Source organism: Typha angustifolia, chromosome 10 (genome assembly GCF_048772165.1).
Source record: "Typha angustifolia cultivar Huaian chromosome 10, ASM4877216v1, whole genome shotgun sequence".
Classification (NCBI taxonomy): domain Eukaryota; kingdom Viridiplantae; phylum Streptophyta; class Magnoliopsida; order Poales; family Typhaceae; genus Typha; species Typha angustifolia.
This window is the reverse complement of record NC_133248.1, coordinates 9,369,384-9,390,426: the sequence shown is the minus strand read 5'-3', so window position 1 is coordinate 9,390,426 and position 21,043 is coordinate 9,369,384. Positions and strand designations below refer to the sequence as shown.

General features: G+C 39.4%; 2 protein-coding genes, 1 long non-coding RNA gene and 1 pseudogene across 5 annotated transcripts; 1 reads left to right on the top strand and 3 right to left on the bottom strand.

The window, feature by feature from the left end:
- Positions 1-278: 278 nt before the first annotated feature.
- On the bottom strand, positions 279-974 carry LOC140768253 (uncharacterized). The gene has a single exon (XM_073108465.1). It carries the CDS (start codon positions 878-880, stop codon positions 551-553), a length of 330 nt encoding a protein of 109 aa, XP_072964566.1. The 5' UTR covers positions 881-974; the 3' UTR covers positions 279-550.
- Positions 975-1,358: 384 nt separating this feature from the next.
- On the bottom strand, positions 1,359-5,746 carry LOC140768250 (probable alkaline/neutral invertase D). 3 transcript variants are annotated; one of them, XM_073108462.1, is made up of 5 exons: positions 5,617-5,746; positions 4,424-4,816; positions 3,481-3,912; positions 1,962-2,520; positions 1,359-1,782 (listed from the first exon to the last, which is right to left on the bottom strand). In XM_073108462.1, the coding sequence occupies exons 2-5, from the start codon at positions 4,793-4,795 to the stop codon at positions 1,487-1,489; spliced, it is 1,659 nt and encodes a 552-aa protein (XP_072964563.1). In that variant the 5' UTR covers positions 4,796-4,816; positions 5,617-5,746; the 3' UTR covers positions 1,359-1,486. The 3 variants fall into 3 exon arrangements, with proteins under 3 accessions (XP_072964563.1, XP_072964562.1, XP_072964564.1); XM_073108461.1 differs by lacking the exon at positions 5,617-5,746 and adding an exon at positions 5,056-5,320; XM_073108463.1 differs by lacking the exon at positions 5,617-5,746 and adding an exon at positions 4,890-5,036.
- A 5,067-nt stretch (positions 5,747-10,813) lies between these two features.
- On the top strand, positions 10,814-20,139 carry LOC140768206 (uncharacterized; annotated as a pseudogene).
- Positions 12,331-15,078, bottom strand: LOC140768207 (uncharacterized). The gene is made up of 3 exons (XR_012105726.1): positions 14,799-15,078; positions 13,743-13,818; positions 12,331-12,620 (listed from the first exon to the last, which is right to left on the bottom strand). It is a non-coding gene; the product is annotated as an uncharacterized lncRNA (long non-coding RNA).
- Positions 20,140-21,043: the final 904 nt, after the last annotated feature.

Genomic DNA, 21,043 nt, shown 5'->3' with positions numbered 1-21,043 from the left:
GCTAAGAATAATTCCAACATAACTTTGAACTTAATTTTTGATTTTGTAAGTGTCGTGAGTCACAATCATAAGAAAACGTTCGATAAACTCCTCGATAATAACGGTTGAAACTTGAAGGTAAGTTTCGTTTATAGAAGTTTGAGCTTAGCTTCTTTTTAGCTCCACTATCTTCTAGAATGATTCGATCCTATTTAGCTCAATACATCGTTCTTTCCTGAACAAAGAATAAGTTTAGAATAATTTCTCTTTATACTCCCACTTCCAAACTAGCATCAAGTAGTGCAAAGGAATTCCCCCAACTTTGTCGATGGATATTTAATTAATTTCAAAACTTCATTAATTTTCTTTCTTCTCCTCTAATTATTTACAAACTTTAGTATTACCGTGCGCATGATAGATATCTCTTTACCTCAAGAACACAAAGAGAAGACAAAAAAGAAAAAAAAAGAAGCAAACACTAATTATAACCCTAGCAGTCCACGAGCACCATCACCGTTACACACACAGAGAAGAAGCCCCAACAAGATCCCATCTTTACCCTCCCCTCCGGTCACAGCGCCGAGCCGCAGAAGGGGCAAAACCGGAAGTTAGGGTCGACGGCGCGGGCGCAGGACTGGCACCGGAGGTCCCGGGGGAAGTAGGTGGCGTCGCCTTCGCCGGCGCTGGGGGGGAGAGAATGGGGGAAGATGAGGTTGCAGTCGCGGCAGTAAAAGGCGGGGGATTTGGAGGGCCACCGCCACACGGGGACGAAGAAGAGCTTGAGGACCTTCTCCGTCTCCACGAGGTCGGCCATGGAGCCGCATCGGATGCATCGTCCCGCTCCCTCTTTCAGGACTCTGCCCACCCCTTGCTCCAATCCACCAACGAAGAAGAAGAACATCTTCGATCGATCAATGGATTCCTCTGTCTCGATCTCGCAGAGGTTATAAGAGAGTTACTAGAGAATGGCGTGGAGCTTTCTAGATGGCCTATTGGTTCTTAAACCCGACCCGTTATAATGGAGTGCGGTTTCTAAAAAACCATTATTTTTAAGCTAAAAAATAACTAAAAGTTTATTAACTGGAACTGTTGGAATCTCTGCTTCTTGTCAACATGATCGATAGAATAAAAAAGACAACATCATGTAGCAAGTGAAACAACTTTGACATTCTAAATCAAGTTTACATCCAAATTAAATCGTAATTAAAATTATTATATCTAATATTTTAAAAACATATTGGGTCTTATCTAGTCAACCCTCGTTGATCAAGCTCGAGTTATTTTAAATATGAGCCGAGGCATCTCATGGTCTAAAGACAATCAAAGTTGGTTGTGCATCGAAACAGCTCAATAGTTATGAATCAGTTGTTGATGTCATGTGTAACCAAAACTAGGCTTTATTAGGAATGGGATTGTCGACGATTGGTTGTATAATACACATGCAAAACCTTTCAAGGGGAAAAAGGATGGGAACAAAAGAAAGCATGGAATTATATGGTTTCTTCTCTCAGCATGTCCATGAGGTTGATCGCTTTATAAGAGGCTTCATCGCCTTGTCCTCCTCAAGAGAAATCATGCCGAGATGGGAAGGGTCTTCCAGCATCATCTTAGCCACCAAATAGCCAGCAATAGACCATGTCTGAAACTTCCTCGCCTGTTTGCCAACATATCGTCCAAGCTTGCCGTCGTAGTATTCTGGCCAGCTATCTTTCAACAATCGGCTCTCTGCTAGCTCTATTGCTCGCCTGGCTATTTGTGGTCGACCCGTCTTGATACAGGCCGCTGTGAGCAGCCACAGAAGCACTGAAGAAACAAGAAAACATGATTCATCAAACTAATTAACGGAAGATTTAAATGATTGTTGTTCATGGTCATGGCGGTAGATTATTTTTGCGGTACAGATGAAATGCATAATACTGAGGTTCTTGGGATACATAACATAGTGCGCACTATGTTAAAAACAACAGTCTAAATTCACTAACCTGGCCAAGATCCTCCATTGTGATAACTCCATCTAGTATTTTTGGGGTCGCAACCCGTGACAATTCGCCATTCATGGCTCTCAATTGCAGGATAAGCTACTTTTAGAGGCATTTCTCCAACAAGCTCTTCCCAGCGTGCTTCAATAAGATCCATAATTGCCATAGATTGTTCTGGGGTGGCAAGAGATGATAAGATGGCAACGCAGTTTCCTAGGGCGAACCACCGGAAGTCCATCCTAGCAGGACTGACATTTCCAATAAAGTATCCACCACGAGTAGGCATGAAATCAAAAACCCAATCGGGAATCGAGTCAGGAATAACATTAAATTTGTTGACTGCCGTATGAGAGTACTCTTCTGTTTTATAGCGATAAATGTCATTAAGCTGCTGGAAGTCGAGCCAAAAGTAACTCCTCATGTGATAACTTAGTGCATGTAAACGTTTGACTATCCGTTCTACAAACTCCTTCCCTTCTGCATCATGTTTAAGCATTGAAAGGGCACACCTCAATGCCATGAAGAAGAGTGCTTGGATTTCTATGGGATATCCATATATGCCCTGAAAAACAAGGAACCTTCAGAAACATGTAAATGACGATGCAAGACAAAACAAAAAAGTGGAGAAGTTTTCAGTGCTCTATTTTCAGGCACAAAACAAGTAAAAATATTCCATAGATTCAACAGATACTGATGCAAGCTTTTCTTCTTAAATTGGTAATACTTTCTTCTTCCTGCTTGGTCCTCAGCACATCACCAGATTTCTGGAGAATATAGTTTCCTTATCTCCTATAGATTTCTGGAGAATACAGTTTCCTTATCTCCTAACCATCAGATCATATAGGATCTTATCCAAGTTGTTGTGCTTCATCTTAATTATGTGATAAGTTGGAACAAGAACAAAAGCAGGATAATCTTGCTTCAAACATCTAAATCCAAAATAGGAGATCACTTTGTCATGATTTCAACAGCTCTTTAATGGAAGATATTTAATCAAGTTGTTGTGCTTCATCTTAATGGAAGATATTCAACAGCTCTTATCCAAGTTGTTGTGCTTCATCTTAATTATGTGATAAGTTGCAACAAGAACAAAAGCAAGATAATCTTGCTTCAAACATCTAAATCCAAAATAGGAGATCACTTGTCATGATTTCAACAGCTCTTTAATGGAAGATATTTAATCAAGACTGTAGTAATTTGTGAGCAACAAGTGGGCCTTCAATAGAAAGAGAAGCATATTAAATATCCGTGACAGAAGATAGCTTTCAAAGAAAGATTCTCTTATGAAAATGAGACATGCATCATGGCATCTTTTAAGAAGAGAAAAAGTGAAGAACACACAAAGCACCACGACTCTGAGCAAGTAGATTGGAAGGCTCTAAAATAGAAGAAGACATGCTAGAGTTTAGCGTCAGAGGTCTTGATTCCGACTGTAGTTCAAAAATTACTGTGCAGGAAGAAAGGCCAAGACTCGAGATATATGTTATTGCATTACTGTTAATAGATATTCATATGATCTTACCATTCTTCGATCTATCATCGAGCATCCATCCGCACAGAGCAGGGTAGGAAATGTGTCAAAACCTTCTGACAGACATAAAGCTAAAATAAGCCGCATTCCCTTCTGACATTCAGGTGTGTCAGCAAGAGAAAGGTCCCCAGTAGATTTTGTATAGGCTCGGAGAAGAATAATCCACCAAAAACCAGAGTCAACAGGGGCGACTCGTCCAATTGCACTCTCACCAAAATCTGCAATCAGAGTATCAGTTTTACGGACAGGATCATGGAGAACTTTGAAGCTAGCTGGCATGGCGCCTTCTCCGAGCTTGAAACGGTCTATCTTCTTTTCCCATCCTTGAAGGCGGAGAGTTTTCAGGAGAAAGTTTTTAACTATCTCCGGCTCCCCATTCATTAAAAAAGCTAATGCGCTGGGCACAAAGTCACGGACAAACACCTATACACAAGATAAATCAACTATCAAAACAACTGTCATCTTCTCTAACCAACTTTGTCAAGCTAAAGGAAATGATCTTTCACCTCTTAATGGATGCTTCAGAGTTCAGGAAGAAACCAATAAAAGAAAAGAACATCTAAAACACCATATTCAATAACAGAACTAGCAAGACAAATTTTATAATGTTCTGCCGAAAGGTCAAATCTTTATCCAAAATAAACTTTCCAAGTCATTTATAAGAGTTATTTCATTATCTAACACTCCTATAGCAGAACAAATTGACGCCAACAACATCATGAAAGCTGGAAGACATTACAATATATACCTTACAACAAATATGATGAACAAATGCAATGACCAAACAAAAATCAACTAGTTCTGTTTTTTTCCCTAACGTCCCACCTCTATATTATCACTTGTTTAAACTACCTAGCAGAAACAATCATCTAATCAGATTCTGACCATTAGCTCAAATACCAAACAAAGATAGGCCTTTTATATTCCAATATACCTGATCATAATTCAGGACCTCCTCGGACGCATGATCATAAGCAGCTATTGTCCCCACCGGCTGCGCCCGGAAGTACACCAACGACCTCCGAAGGGCCTCCCATGCCTCCGCCACCATTGGGTGCGGCTCGAATGAGTTGCGAGTCGACGAAGCCGGAGTGTCGAACCCTGACCTCATCCCAGGGGAATACAAGCTGTCAAAATTCTCTAGGTTTCTCACATTTATCGAAAGCTCGCTCATCGACCTTTCGTCGAACGACCGCTGCCGCTCTATGTTAAGCCTCGGCTTGTCGGGAAGCCGCGACAGATCGAGATCGTCCGCCTCCGCCATGGAGCAATAGGACCCCACCTTGCGAAGCCCCTGCCCATCCATTGCCTTTAGTAACGGCTACTCCTGCATCGAAAAGCTCAGAGATTTACAACTAAACCCATCTCATAAATCTGCGCATAATCTCAACTTTAGATACATTTCGCAAACTGCAAGCGAGATCGACACCAAAGAGGCCAAGACGCGCATACTTAGATCAAGATCCCGGCAAATGAACCAAAAGATGTTCACAAAATCATCAAGACTTGCTCAAATCCACCGATTTGGATCTACTGACTAATTACTCCACGAAGATTTGTGAATACCTGACAAGTGCGAAAAAAAAAATTCTCTAAAATTGGCAGAGAAGCGAGGGCGAAGTTGAGGTCGAGGCCCAGAGATCTGAAGCGGATCTGCGATGAGACCTAGGAGACCGGAGGGGGGGAAACGGTGTCTTTCATGCGGGGGCACAAGGGAGAATAGGAGAAGCCTGAGAGGAGGTTAGGTGGACTTTATAGCGGGGAAACGGGAGGGAAACGATTGGCTGCTTTCCTTCTCTTTTCCTCTGCCCGACTGCCCCTCTACCTATCCATCTATCCGTTTCGAAATATGACCGTGACCGGCAATAGCCCGGCAAACAACTCGAAGTCGCCGGTCGTCCACGGGTGGACGGCGGCAGGGGCAACTTCGTACTTTCCGCTGGATCCTTCTATGAAGTTCATTGCACTTAACAAAGCACTTTTATTAGCCCAATTAGATTAATTAACTAGGATTTAATTCTATAATTAACTCAGCAACAAAATAAAAAATAAAAAAATCTATAAGACCATAATAATATTATTCAACAAAAAAATAAAATTTTAATTTGTGGATTTTATAGAACAAACCTTAGTATTCTTCTTCTTCTCCTTCCAATCTCATAGTAGAGCCTGAGGGCAATTGAGGAGTTATTTATCAAGAAGCTCTTCTTTTATAGAGAGAGTTATATGGCTTCTCTCCAATATCATCAAGGAGAGATCCAACGGTCAAGATTAGATAAGTTAACAGAGTAAGGTAAGGTTCCCTTATCTGAATCCATATCCATAAGAGGATCCATAATTATTTCTTATACTAAAAGTGACAATAAAATCCATTCATTAGTTGGATGATAGGATTTCCAGTTTATATTTGCTTATTGATTCAGGTTGATTTATTAACATAATTAAACATATGGGTCCAAAATATTTTCCTCATTTCAAAGTAGATGGCAGAGTTGAACTTGCATGGAGGTCATGGTCTAAAGCAACTATGCATTTTAGTCATAGTAAAAAAATTATAATTAAGATGTGGAAAAATAATATTTATAGTTTTTAAGGATCCTACTATTAACAGCTGAAGAAGATTAAGTATGGGCATAGTTGTTATTTTACTTAGATTGCTATGTAGATATCAGTTCTTCCTTAATATAGCTTGGATTTTGTTACTTTGCAAACTTGGGTAATTAATTGTTTGGTTGGATATGTTAATTGATCATTAAATCTCTCCTTTTCAAGGATTGAAACACACCTTTCAACCCTAAAATTGAATGGTGGCTGTGATCACTAATGTATCTGTTACATTTTAACTGGAATCATTTAGCTTGATTATTTTGTTGTATTTTAAATCTAAGTATTTAATCTAACTTTAGTATTTTTATCACCATAAATAAAGTAGACTAAATTTAGGTCTCAATCAGATAGGAGATTAAGTGTTTAAGTTTAAAATATATGAAAATTTAAAATCTAGTCAAACTAAAAAGGATTTTTTTTCTGTTTTGATTATTTAATAATCCGAAGATTAGATATGAGCTAGACAAAAGAATTAATCCTTTCTAAATATAGAGTCGCTTAGATTCCAGTAAGATTTAGCCAACATACTAAGTTACATAATCTAAGCTTTAAATCATATGGGCCATCAAGCTATTGATTCAAATTAAATATTATTAGACATCATTCTAAACCACCATATTGTGGAATTCCAAACCACTGTACCACCAAGCCGACCAAAGCTACAAAATTATTAAATAATTTTTTTTATAATAATTACTCAGTGTAATCGATTATTACCTAAACTAGTAAAGAAATTAAGTTATACGTTAGCTTATATATATATAAAAAGTGTTATATAAGTGGGAATTCCCAAAGATAAGGGAATGCTGTTATAAATGTATAGGTCCACCTACTTATTGTGATTTGTGAGGGTGCATATAAATGGATTAATCCTGCACGATTCGAGTACCTACATTCATCCAATAATCCTGGTCACTGGTCAATGGTCAACGAAAGCTCACAGCTTGGAAAGACCCACCGATAGAGTACAAAAGGAACTTGGAAGGTGACGTGGAGATATCATCCATCTGCCTCGGAAATCGGAACGGGTGTGGTCCATTGCAGTGGTCTAATTGTCTAGTGCGTTGAACGAAGGCGAACTATTTTCAAAAAACGTGTACGCCGGGAGGAGAATGGGACGTGGAAATTAATGGAGGAGAGAGGTGGGTGGATTGGATTAGGTTTCAAGTTTCAACTTTCAAGGACGAAGAGTTCTTTTTACTTCTTTTTATTTATTATTATTTATTTATTTTGTTGGTTAGTGGATAAGATTTGGTGGCCGTGGTAAAGTGTCATGTCGGCTAAGTGGCAGATTCTCACTGGCCACCTAGAAATTTTGTTCCTTTTTTAAATTTATTAGCTATTGCCAATAGGATATGATTTGAATATTATAAAATAATTAAGCTAATTTTAGACCTAGGTCTTGGGCAAGACCTTCGAATCAATTTTTGAATAAAATTCTCGGAATGAGAAGTTCAAAAAGAATAATATGGCATCAGGCAAGAATGAAAAGACGGAGGAGAATAGAGAAGGAATACGATGATAAGGAGGGAATCAGTAAACTCAATCTTGACCTAAGAACCTTCGGGTCAAGATCAAATTGATCCAATTTTGATCTAAAGTATTCGAGACTAAGACATGCGTGCATACTAAATATGGCCTATTAGGATTAATATTTATCTGAGAGTTGGTCCATTAGTCTAATCTAATTTTATGTTATACTAGGTGCAAAACATTGAAAAGGAGAAAGAAAAGCAAAACATATGAATATCATATGTATATACATTAACACCGGTGTCTCTCTCATGGAGCATAACAAACTTATTGCATAGGGCTTATATATTAGGAGCCCTTCAGACTTACTGCATGATAGTGGTTGGATTAACGAGGATTAGTGGTGCTAATTAGTATCAAGGGCACTTGGGTTTACCATGGTGGGTTTTCATTTTAGCATAGCAAGGGCACTCTTCCTTATGCCCAGAGGTCCCCGACGGGACACAGTGGCACCTCTCGCAGCAGGTATTGCAAGCCCTTTTGCACATCTTTGCCCTCCCTGACTTACTGCATCTGTATTTACACTTTGCAATGCAATCTATAATAAAAAAAATATATAAAAAGCTGATAATTTATTTATCATTCAAATCCTACATTTTGCTTGTATTTTAAGTATGAATAAAAATGGGGTCTAAGTGTAGCCAAGTTTTGCCTAATAAGGTCAAAAATGTTATTCTACTCTTGATTTGAACAACCTATGTAGATACGAATACAAATTGAATAATAGTATCTAAATTAATATTCAAATATTTATAGATATTAAGATATTATAGAAATAGTAAGATGAATTTTTTTGCAAAAAATATCTTCTATATCCGATTTGTGTAGATACCCGGATATGATAATTAAGCTGACTATCCATTTCTTATCATTATTTGCATCCTAAAATTAAATATAATTTTTTTTATTATTATAAGAAGTCTGGATATAAGAAACAAATATGGACTTGGATTAAATTTTACCACTCTTTAATCTATATCCGATCAATTATTAACTTAATATTCTATCGTTGATCTGGAGACGAGAGAAGGGCGGAGTTGGAAGGATGAACCACTCTTAAGATATTTAATGGTTCTTTTTTAAATTTTCAAAACAAATAGAATATTATCTATTCTATCAGTCTATAACTGTGTGGTTGTCGGCTTAAATTTAACTTGAAGAAGTTGTCTTTCAGACAATAAAAGTAGAATACAGGGATTTAATCATATACATATAAGGTAGAAAAGTATAAGATTTAAACCATGAATTTTTTTTGAAAAAAGTTTCATCTTATCTAGTAGGGTCAATTACATTTAGATTCACAAATTATTGTCCATATAAATTTATATTCATCTTTTCATTTTATTTTTAGATATTAGTAGCTATCTTGTCCATAACTTTTCTCATTCTTTCCTCCAAAATAAACTGATATTGTGATACTTTTTAGTATAAAAAAAAACAATCCATTAAAGAGATTTTACATAGTTAAGATGATCGATCTACAATGAAAAATAAATAAATAGTTCAGCAAATCTAAGTGTAATTATTCTTAATAAGAACATTACGAGAATTAAGATTGCTATGTCTTTTGTCGAACCATCTTTTCCTTGTTGTATATAATCTCTATTGTTATATTTACGAGTGGATAAAACCTTCCGCTTAATTAACCAAACTATGTAAATTTTTCATGCACTCCTCTTAGAAACATCATATGTAATCTTACCGATTCCCTCAACTCCTGGTATCCATGATTCATCAAATAGGTTCATCTGCATATCATCAAATCAAAGAGATTAAAGAATAAAACATCCATAATTAACTATCTATGAAGTACTAATTGATACGAAGGCATAGTTTAATTACCTCAACCAGGAGGAGGAGGAGGAGCAAAGCAAGCAAGAACCTAGCCTTAACCATGAGAGAGAAAAGATGAGGAACTAATACTATGGAGACTAGAAAACAAATCTATATTTGTATATATATATAGAAAGAGAGAGGATTAGAGTGTGAAGATGAGAAAGGTGTGCACAAATTTTACGTGTACTCAATTCCCGGCACGTTATCAGTGGTTTAATGGATCTGAGTTAAGAGATCCTAATAACCCGTTAAGGCGATACGAAACCTTATAGAAAAGTATATCCAATTGGTTATCGGATCTTGAATCCATATAAATTTAATAAACTAATTTAGTAATAACCTAGCTAATATTATCATTTTTACTCTTTGTCTCTTTGAGATGAGATGACACCACGTTCAACCATAGTCATAGTTGGTTTACCTTTCGCTTTCTCTCTTTCTCTCTCTCTCTCTCTCCTCTCCAAAAGTAGACATGACAGCAAAATTAACGGTAGAGTCGTTCAATACGTAATTATAATTATTTTATAAAAATAAAAATATAATATTTAAAGAAATTGAAAAATGCAAGGAGGTTTGTCGTAGTAAATATAGAGAAAACAATAAATATTATTTTCCGCTGGCAATGCGAGGAAGTTAGAAAATACAAGAAAGTATACAATTAATACAATATAATGCGAGCTCACGGAGTTTACTAAGTTCGCAATTGTAATAAAAAGTAATATCATTTCAAAAAAAAACTATTTAAAATTTAATATATAGTAAAAAGTATTTTCATTATTTGGTTTAAAACATATTCTTCTATATTTTAATATTCATTATATTATATTAAATATAATTATTACTTTTTATAATAGTATTGAATTAAATATTAGATTAGCTTATAAAGTATAGTATGAGCTTTTTTTTATATTAAAAGTTAGATTGCTGATGCTAGAATACTCTTTATTCTACTAAGTGATACAACCTTAGGAATCGAAAAAAAAACCCTACTTTAATGTTCACAACAAAATTTTAAAATAATTATTTTTATATAAAATACTCAAAATAAATCTATTATGTGACACATTTTTTATCTCTTCCTCTCTCTTCTCTGGTTCACTCTTCTTCTCCTCTCCTCTACCTATCACTACTATATCCTCCTTTCCATCAAAAAAGAATTATTATGGACTTAAAAACTCAAAAGACTACAACTACTTTATAGTTTATTGTGAAATTAGTTAGTTTTATTAAAAAAGAGCTTTTTTTTTAATAAAAAATTATATTTATTTTTGGATGAGAGAGTAGAGAGAATATTAACAAGATATAAAATCGACAGATTTAACACAAGAATAATTAAAATAAATTTATATAGCCCCACTTGCAATAAACATATTGCCCCACTTCCAATAAATTCCCTCCGGCAAGAATGAGTTCCCCACTGGAGAGTAGAGAGCGAGGATTAAGAGAGAGAGACGATGGATCCGGATCACCTCCTATCCGAATCCGATCCGTTAACCGGAGTGGTGGACTACCGCGGCCGACCGATCTCCCGGGCCAGCTCCGGCGGATGGAACTCCGCCCTCTTCATCATCGGTGACCTAGCCATCGTCCTCCCCCTCCTCCTCGTATGGATTCTCAGACGTCTGACCTCGATCGTGTGGTTTCAACCGCAGGGGCTGAGATCGGGGAGCGCTGCGCCTTTTACGGCATCACGTCGAACCTGATCATGTACGTCTCCGGACCACTCGGCCTCTCCACTGCCGCCGCTGCCGCCGCCCTCAGCACGTGGTTGGGGGTAGTCTCGATGCTCCCCCTCCTAGGGGCTTTCCTCGCCGATTCCTACCTCGGTCGCTACCGCACCATCGTCCTCGTCTCCCTCCTCTATATCCTGGTCCGCTTCGTCTTGCTGTAACACTTTAACCCACGTATTTATATTAAAATATAATATTTATTTTTTCTTAATATATTTGATCAAACTAGATAGAATGAAAAACAAAATTCCATTATAAACAAAGTTGTAAAAATTATATATTTGGTTTGTTACACGCTATATGTAGTTTGAGTCCAATTTAACCTGTTCTTTTAGGGTAGAATTGCCAGCGGACTAGCATTTTTAAAAGAAATATAAAAGGGCTTCCTTGCCTACAACTTTTTGCTAACACCACTGGGATTTAAGGCACCTAACAGTTTATGATGGCAGGAAAACTTCCAGTATTCTTCCTCGGTGAATGTATTTTAAGAGTAGCACTTGAGATGCACTCATCACAACAGAGGTTTTGAGTTGCATTAGGAGTAACACAATACATATGGACTTATTAGTATAAATATCCTGCACAATTTCCATTGCTCTGCTTGATGCATTAGCCGTCAGAATATATATATATATATATATAGTCTAGGTAACAAGAATACAAATTCACGAAATTGCACGCCAAACGAATTATTTATATTATTGTTTCGATATCTAACAGTTTAAGCCTTTTGATCGATGAATATTATCCAAGGAACTTTGCGATTTAATTCGATACTATTTAGATCCAAATTGTTGTAAACACTGGAAACATCCACAGAGCACAAGTATGTTGACGCTATCCGCTCTGCTGCCATCCGTCCCTTCTCCCCATGGTGGCAATACTCTGGACCTCAAAAGTTCCCCTCCTTCTCTCCGAGTACCACTTTTCTATGTCTCTTTATACCTACTGGGCTTTGCTGAGGGTGCCCACAAGATATGTCTTCAAGCCTTCGGCGCCGATCAATTCGACGACAGCGACCCGAAGGAGTGCATCTTGAAGAGTGTCTTCTTCAACTGGTGGTTCTTTGCGATGTCGGCAGGAATACCCGTTACAGTGCTAGTGAAACACCCAAACCTCCAAATACACGTGTAAACCGCGTGGATAAACCCTCCCACGCGGTACATCACATGACCTGTCAGTACGAGGATTTCACAAGGCACACAACCACACAAATTCACCATAAATAACTCAACTAAAGGAGTCCGGATACAAGTTCCACAGGCCACAACAAGCCTTCCAAATATACATCCAAAATACAATGATAAAGTCCAAAAAGATACAACGTCATCATCATACCCTCGCAGGGGCTTAATACAACTAACATACGTACTAAAAAGAAAGAAAGCGGCTACTCCTCGCTACCCGCACCTGCGTCCCCTAGCTCTGAAATAATACGCCACGAGGGGTGAGCTTACAGCCCAACGAGTAGGATCCATACAATCTAAAATAATGACATCACCGGTGTATATCCAATGTATGCCTAAATTTGCTAACGATAACGACACGCTTATTAAAATGACTTACCACAATTTACTAAGTTAATGCAGTTGATAAAGATTACCAATCACTATCTTGGAATATGCTAGTTTACCAAACATATTATGATCAGTTCACACAGATATAAAGTTTGAGACAATCTCTTATTTGTACACATCTCAATCATAGGTTTACATGTTATGCATAACAATAAAATAGCAGTTCAGTCATCTCATGTCTGCCAAAACAATAATCATACTTATCATCGCTCACCGAGCTATTCACCACACAGGGTAAATACTCTTACGAAACAATCATCCATCATCACATACATCGAGGGGGGGATATATACACATCTAGCGGTAATGTCACCTACACGTGTATGGCGACACTACATGTGACCGGTTGTCTGTGGCCATCAGACTCAGGACCCCGATCGTAAGCCCATATCTCACTCTCTCTAAATCATCACCGCCCTCGGCGGGAGAATCAGGAGCCCTCGGCTCATCAATAGACGCCCTAACCCTGCGTCGTCGGGTACCGCTAGAGTTATATCCCCGCCTCACAATCAGGTTCTTCTATCATCATAATCTAGTCCTAACTATGCAGTATAACTACCTGAATGCCACACAGGCTTCCCGACCTCAGGTGTAGGCCGCTAATAGTATAGACATATATGATACACCCTGCCCTTAACCCTGGGCTGAGTGAGTAGGGGTACTGCCTAGTCAGAATTCGACTACTAATGATAGGTGGAAGTGGTGCAGTGTTTATGCGTGTATAAAGCATGTTATAGTCATCATGGTCATTACAGTCAATATTCACAGCAATCATATATCTATGCAACGGTATATCATGCAGGGCACATGTAAAACATTATCATACACATTAACATTCTCATGATACTATGATGAACAGGTTATAAATAACTACATATGCAAAAGATATAACAGGGAATACCGACTGCATGCATTAATACTGACATTTCTACTGTATCATGTTATTCTAGATTTGTATAACTCTACTCGCCTGGGGGGTCTCCACGGTATGGTAAAACTCGTCAGCTAGTCCGGAATCCCAAAATCTTCCTCACGCGGTGTCAATCCTATTAATTCACGCAAGTAAAGTCATTAGCGAACTAATAAAATTAATTATCTTATTAGCACATTTATGTTTGGTACGAGTCAAGGGCATCATAGGAATCTTGTATTATCCCAAAATTAAGGATCAGGCTAATCAAATTAGGTGAAAATGGTAAACGGAGTTATAGGGTCCAAATGGCCACAAATGGGCTAGGCTAGAGGTAATGGGTAGGCCCAAACCCAACCCACAAAGCAAAAGGGCCTTGGTGGGCTGGGGGCCCAGCCACAGCCCACCAAGGTTGGGGATAGTGGGCTGCAGACTGTAGCCCACTCAACAGCGGGCTAATGGGCTGCGGCCTGCAGCCCACCCAGACCGAGCTGGTGGGCTGCGGTCTGCAGCCCACCCGAGTCTAGCAGCCCACCCGAGTCTAGGTGGGCTGCGGCCTGCAGCCCACCCAGACCGAACTGGTGGGCTGCGGTCTGCAGCCCACCCCTAACACTAGATTAGTGGGCTGCAGTGGTCTGCAGCCCACTAAGGAGGAAATGGGTGGGGGCTTTAACCCCCACCCCTCCACCCCATCTCCTTCCGATGAAAGGAGGTCGAGGCGGAGAGAGAGGTCCACGGGGTTGCGGGGCTGCGGTGGCGCGGCACGAGGCCGGCAGCGCAGCGCGAGGCCGACGACACGGCCACGAAGCCGGCAGCGCAGCACGAGGCCGGCGGTGGCCACGAGACCGACGGGTAAGCGAAAGGGGAAACGGGAAAGAGAAAGGGGAAGGAGGTAGACCCGCCGGCGCCGGTCGCGCTCCATGGCCGGCGGCCATGGGGAGTCCGTCCTCGCCCCATCACCAAGGGCCCGAAGCCCCGAGATGGCTTCTCCACCTCCACCGGGGGCTTCTCGGATCGGCGGCTAGACACGAGGTCGTTGGCCGCCGAGGGCTCCGACGACGGCGAGGGAGGGAGGGTTTTACACTATCAAGACTAAAGGCGGGGGGAAAGGCTTACCGAGGTTTGGTCGACGGGCTCGGCAACACTCGGTCCGGCTTCGGCAGCAACGGTACTTCGTCGCCTCCGACTCCGGCAATCCGCGAGAGAGGGAGAGAGGCAATGCGGTGGAGGAGGAATGGGGGAAAATCTAGGTGTCTGCGGCGATGGGAAGGGGATAAGAAGGTCAGAGATGGCGTGCACGGCAAGGGAAGGGGAAGAAGAAGAGGAGGAGGAGGGGGCAGAGTGGCAAGGCTGGCACGTGCGTCAGTCAGAGGAAATTTTTTTTTTTTTTTTTTTTTTTTTTTTTTTTTTTTTTTTATATTGGGGTGTTACAGCTAGTATTGAGCTATGTGTAGGACAACATTGGCTGGGGATTTGGCTTTGGAATCCCATGCATTCTCATGTTGTTTTCCTTCGCTGTGTTCTTGCTTGGAACCAGGACTTACCGCAATTCCATTTTGCAAGAAGAGAGTCCATTTGTTCGAATCGGGAAAACATTTGTTGCATTAGCAAGATCTCAGGAGGCAACACAAACACGAAACAAGTATAAATTTTCCTCCTTATAATTAGCCAAGTCCTCTATTGGTTCTAAATTCTCTTTTTTCAATAGGGCATTGATGGTTGAGCACGGATGCTCATTTAGTTCTGATCATGTAGAAGAAGCGAAGGGTGTTCTTCAATTGTTTGGTATATGGGCGACTTGCTTAATATATGCTACTGCATTCATTCAGCACTCTTTATTCACGAAGCAAGCCAGTACCCTGGATAGGAGGATAGGTTCAAGCTTCCAGATACCGCCGGCCGCGCTGCAGATCTTCATCAACGTATCTGTCCTTGCCTTCGTTCCGATCTACGACCGCATCCTCGTTCCGATAACTAGAAAGTTGTCAAAGATCCCTTCAGGCCTTACCATGCTACAGAGGATAGGCGTGGGAATTGCAATCTCTCTGATTTCGATGGTGATAGCAGCTCTGGTGGAGATGAAGAGGCTTAAAACTGCTAGAGATTACGGCCTGGTGGATCAACCAGAGGTAGCAATTCCTATGAGCCTGTGGTGGATGGTTCCTCAGTATGTTCTTTATGGAATGGCAGAGGTGTTCACATTAGTTGGCTTGCAAGAATTTTTCTATGACCAAGTCCCTGATGCATTAAGGAGCATCGGTCTGGCGCTATATTTGAGCATCTTTGGTGTTGGGAGTTTCATAAGTAGTATTCTCATCTCTGCAATTGATAAACAAACCCGCAAGGGTGGCGATAGCTGGTTCTCCAACAATCTAAACCGTGCTCATCTTGATTACTTCTACTGGCTTCTTGCTGGGCTCAGTGCCTTTGGGTTGCTTGCTTTTGTCTACTGTGCGCAAGCTTACGTCTACAAGAAAAAGGTAGATATATAGCTTAGTTGTGTAACGTGAATATTCGGTGTATATATAGAAAATTAATATATGTTGTTGGGCTATTAGGTTCTTGAAATGTTGGTGATATTGATCAAAGGCAAATATTTCAATATCCTTGCACCTTAATGAGCAACAAGAAATCTAGCTTCTCGGCGAAACGAAAATTAGAGATAATAAAAGAACCAAATTTACACCATAAAATTCATCAGCGATGACTTACTTGCATTTGGAACCCCAATTATTTGACTTGAGAGTGACTTTTGATCGGTCCTCCTCCTTTACCATCCTCCTCCTTTACCATCTCGTCCATTTCTACATCATCTAACATCTCAAGCAACGCTCTCGTTAGTCTCATTGCTCTCTCCTCTTCCATCAGTTCTTTAATCGTTTTCACTTTTCAAATAGGTCTTGTACTTAATTGGTGGAAACTAACAACCATGTTTGGAGGTTTTTGGTGTTTTGTAATAGATGTATTGCGTGATTAGGTCCGTAACTATTGCTTGTTGTCTAAGTCTGATTTTTTTTTTAAGATCATTTATGAACTTAAAGGTTAGATATGGACTGGAAAAAAGATTAATCTTTCTTAAATACAAAATCATTTAGGTCTCACCAAGCCAATATTATAAGCGACTAGTTTATGCTTCAAATCATGTGCGTCGTCGAATATAACTAAACGCCGTTGAGATATGCTCTTATAAACTATCCGCACTGTTAAGTCATTAACCAAATCGAACCATCACCCAAATTATCAAAACAATTTTCTTTGGAACTAGAGTCCCTCGATTTGGTTGGTGTAAGGTCATCCAAGTCGATAGGACCAATTTGTTGTCCGCTTTTCTCGGTCTTCCTCTTTGTATGTTTCTAAGCTCAGATTCCAGGACTGCAGGAACGAGTGATCGCGTGGATTTGTGAACCAATTTAGTGCTTCCCGCGTACCTAACCATCGAAAATTCTTTCCAACCGTTGGTGCAGACGATCCATAAGGCCCCCATATAGAGTCAATCATACATTTGCAATAGGAAACAATAAATAAAAAAAAGAAGAAAAAGAATCAAAGACCGATTGAGAAGAAGATCTCACCACAAATGTTCGTAAGCACAGGTGCTCTCTACCGCTGGTAGCCATCGGCACTTAATTTCAACGCGAGCGTGTGACGGTGTGTGTGCGTGAGTGAAGTCTCCGCGGCGGCGATGGATTCAGATCCCCTCTTATATCAATCCGATCGGTTAACGGGAGTGGTGGACTACCGCGGTCGTCCAACCTCCAGATCCAATTCCGGCGGATGGACCTCCGCCCTCTTCATCATCGGTAATTTCCTCCTCCTCCTCCTCCTCCTTCTCCCCTCATATTAATTCTTAGCAGTCTGATCTCGATCGCGTGGTTCAAACCGCAGGTGTGGAGATCGCCGAGCGCTTCGCCTTCTACGGCATCTCGTCGAACCTGATCAGCTACCTGACCGGGCCCCTCGGCGAGCCCACCGCCGCCGCCGCCGCCGCCATCAACACTTGGTCAGGTGTTGCCTCGATGCTCCCCCTCCTCGGCGCTTTCCTCGCCGATTCCTACCTCGGCCGCTACCGCACCATCGTCTTTGCCTCCCTTATCTACATCCTGGTGCGCACCCTCCTTATCCTCTTTCAATTACTACGCCTTATGAGCATTCCTCTGCTTACAAACACTACAAACATTCTAACGCAAAGTGTAGTAAATTGCAACCAAAAAGAAGAAAAAGAAGAAGAAGAAGAAGTGATGTAACGTGATTAACGTCACATTTTATCAATCTTTCATTCTCTCTTTCCACCCAACCATTATTATAATCAATAATACACTCATTACGCTTTATTATAGGATACTGGTAAAGTATTTATGGGCAAAAAGATTATTTTATGCCCACTCTGGATAAAGTTCTGACAGTTAACAGTATCGGTGCATTTTTAATTTAAATTTTGTTATGAGTTTGAACCGTTCTAAAATTTTCCTTTATACCGTCGACCAACCACTAACTTCTATTTACAGTTTAGTTACATAACGATAACGATCCAAAATAAAGTTCTTGGTTAGGATTTTAAAGATTTCTTTTTGTGGTTTGGCCTAAATTCATCTCTCCCTCTTTTATTATTTTATTTGTATCACTTTATTGTTTTATGATTATTTTTAAATTAAGATTAAAATTTTTATTTATTAACTTTTACAAATATATCGATAGAATTTAAAATTATTTATTATTTAGATATGTGATCCGATTTTAGATGACACTGATATACATATATTCACAATATTTATCATCAGATATTCAAAATTTATTTGATATTATTTTAAATACATTGAAAAACTTATATAATTATTATAGATTAATTAACTATAATAAAATAATAATAATTTTAATTTAAATATAGCTATAAAAATATAATCGCGACATAAATAAAATTACAGAGGGTGATGTTAGAATAGTTTCCCTTTTCGGTCTAAAGTAGAGGAGGTGAAGATGTATGTATTTAAACTTTTTTCTAAAGCAAACAGGGCCTGGGCATGTTGACTCTTTCGTCTGTGCTGCCGTCCTTCCAGTCTCCTGATTGTGGCAATAATATCTTGAATCTCAAAGGCTGCTCACCTTCTCCTTTTCAAGTAGGCTTCTTCTATATCTCTCTCTACTCGGTGGCGTTTGCCCAAGGTGGCCACAAGCCTTGCGTTCAAGCGTTTGGCGCAGACCAATTCGATGCCAACGACCCCAAGGAGTGCATTTCCAAGAGTTCCTTCTTCAATTGGTGGTATTTTGGAATGTGCGGCGGCACTACTCTCACGCTCCTCTTCTTAAACTACATCCAAGACAACATCGGTTGGGGCCTCGGATTTGGACTCCCGTGCATCGTCATGTTTTTCGCTCTTCTTGTGTTCTTGCTGGGGACCAGGACGTACCGCTACTACACTTTGGAAGAAGAGAATCCGTTTGCTCGAATCGGGACAGCTTTCGTAGCATTGGCGAAGAGTAGGCGAGCAAATCCTGCCAGGTCTAAAGAAGCGCCAGAGATAATACATCAATATAATGCTGATCACATAGAAGAAGTGAAGGGCGTTCTTGGATTGTTTCCAATAGGGGCTACTTGCTTAATATATGCCGTTGTTTTCGCGCAGTCGGCCACATTCTTTACCAAGCAAGCCAGTACCTTGGATAGGAGGATAGGTTCGAGTTTCCAAGTTCCACCGGCAACGCTGCAAACCTTCATCAGTATGACTATCGTTGTCTTCATCCCTATATACGATCGACTCCTCGTGCCGATAGCTAGAAAGTTGTCGAAGGTCCCTTCAGGCTTTACCTTGCTGCAAAGGATCGGGGCAGGAATGATACTCTCTCTGGTTTCGATGGTGATAGCAGCTCTAGTGGAGATGAAGAGGCTCAAAACTGCTAGAGATTATGGCCTGGTGGATCAACCAAAGGTAGCAATTCCTATGAGCTTGTGGTGGATGGTTCCTCAGTATATCCTGTTTGGAATGGCAGACGTGTTCACAATGGTTGGCTTGCAAGAATTTTTCTACGACCAGATCCCTGATGCTTTGAGGAGCCTCGGTCTGGCACTATATTTGAGCATCTTTGGCATAGGGAACTTCATAAGCAGTATTCTCATCTCTGCCATTGATAAACAAACCAGAAAGGGTGGAGATAGCTGGTTCTCCGACAATCTAAACCGTGCCCATCTTGATTACTTCTACTGGCTTCTTGCTGGACTCAGTGCGGTCGAATTCTTCATTTACGCATACTGTGCACAGGTTTATGTCTACAAGAAGAAGGCAGCCAGCCCAGTTGTGTAGTATAATTTTATCTTCGGGTAGATAGTATGTAATTTGTAACTCTGCTGTACTCTATCTATGTTCACCTTACTCTGCTTTGTTCTTTGTTTTTTTGTTTGTTGTTTTATTAGGGATTTGATCAAAACCAAGTGAAAGAATCCAGTCAAGTTGATAGTTTGATACTTTGATGCGATTGCTTTCTATTACGTTTGTCTTGCTTTAATATTATTAATGGATTTAAATTGGAATTAGATAAACAAATCAATGATGGGTTTGCCTTCCATGAACTTTTTTTTTTGTCTGCAACTAGAGAGAGTAATGCAAACCAGCCACAGCAATGATTCGATAATAACAAATTAGTTATAAATAATATTTTTTATTTATTAATAAATTAAAGTGTATATAAGATATTCTACATATGTGATTAGAATAATTAAACTAAACTAGAATTTAAGTTTTTTTACTGTTTCTTTACTAATAAAATTGATAGCTAAGATAGTGAAATGAAATATAATTAATTAATCCTTAATAATTTAAAAAAGGTGATCAATAATAGTTTTTATTGGATTATTTGACAACAAGCAAACCCAACTCATTCTTTTAAGGTAAGATTTTATCCTTTTGCGCTCTTTTATTTCCAACATCTCTGGCCTTTCCAAAAAGATTTGTCCTTCTCATTCACATTTATTTGTTTCTCCTTCATTAATAAGAATCACAACTGCCGTGTTATTATTATAGAATAGCTCCTCTGTTATTTACGTCAGAGCAAGTATAAGTAAAATAGCTATTATATTTATATTTTATACGAAATGTTCTGGAAATCCGAGGTCCCTCGCTACGATTCTCTGAAAAATAAGCCATTCACTAATTGGCCTTATTTATTAATTATGATTTAGTGTTTGATTGTGAATTAGACTAAAGTATAGTTATTATTTTTTATTAGATGTGAAAAAGTTAAGAAACTATTGGTTTTGAAGATAATAAATATAATAATAAATATAATAGGCTAAATTGCTCCTTGATTTTGATAATAAAATTTAAAAATATTAGTTTTATTAATAATTTTTAATTACTGATTTACGGGCT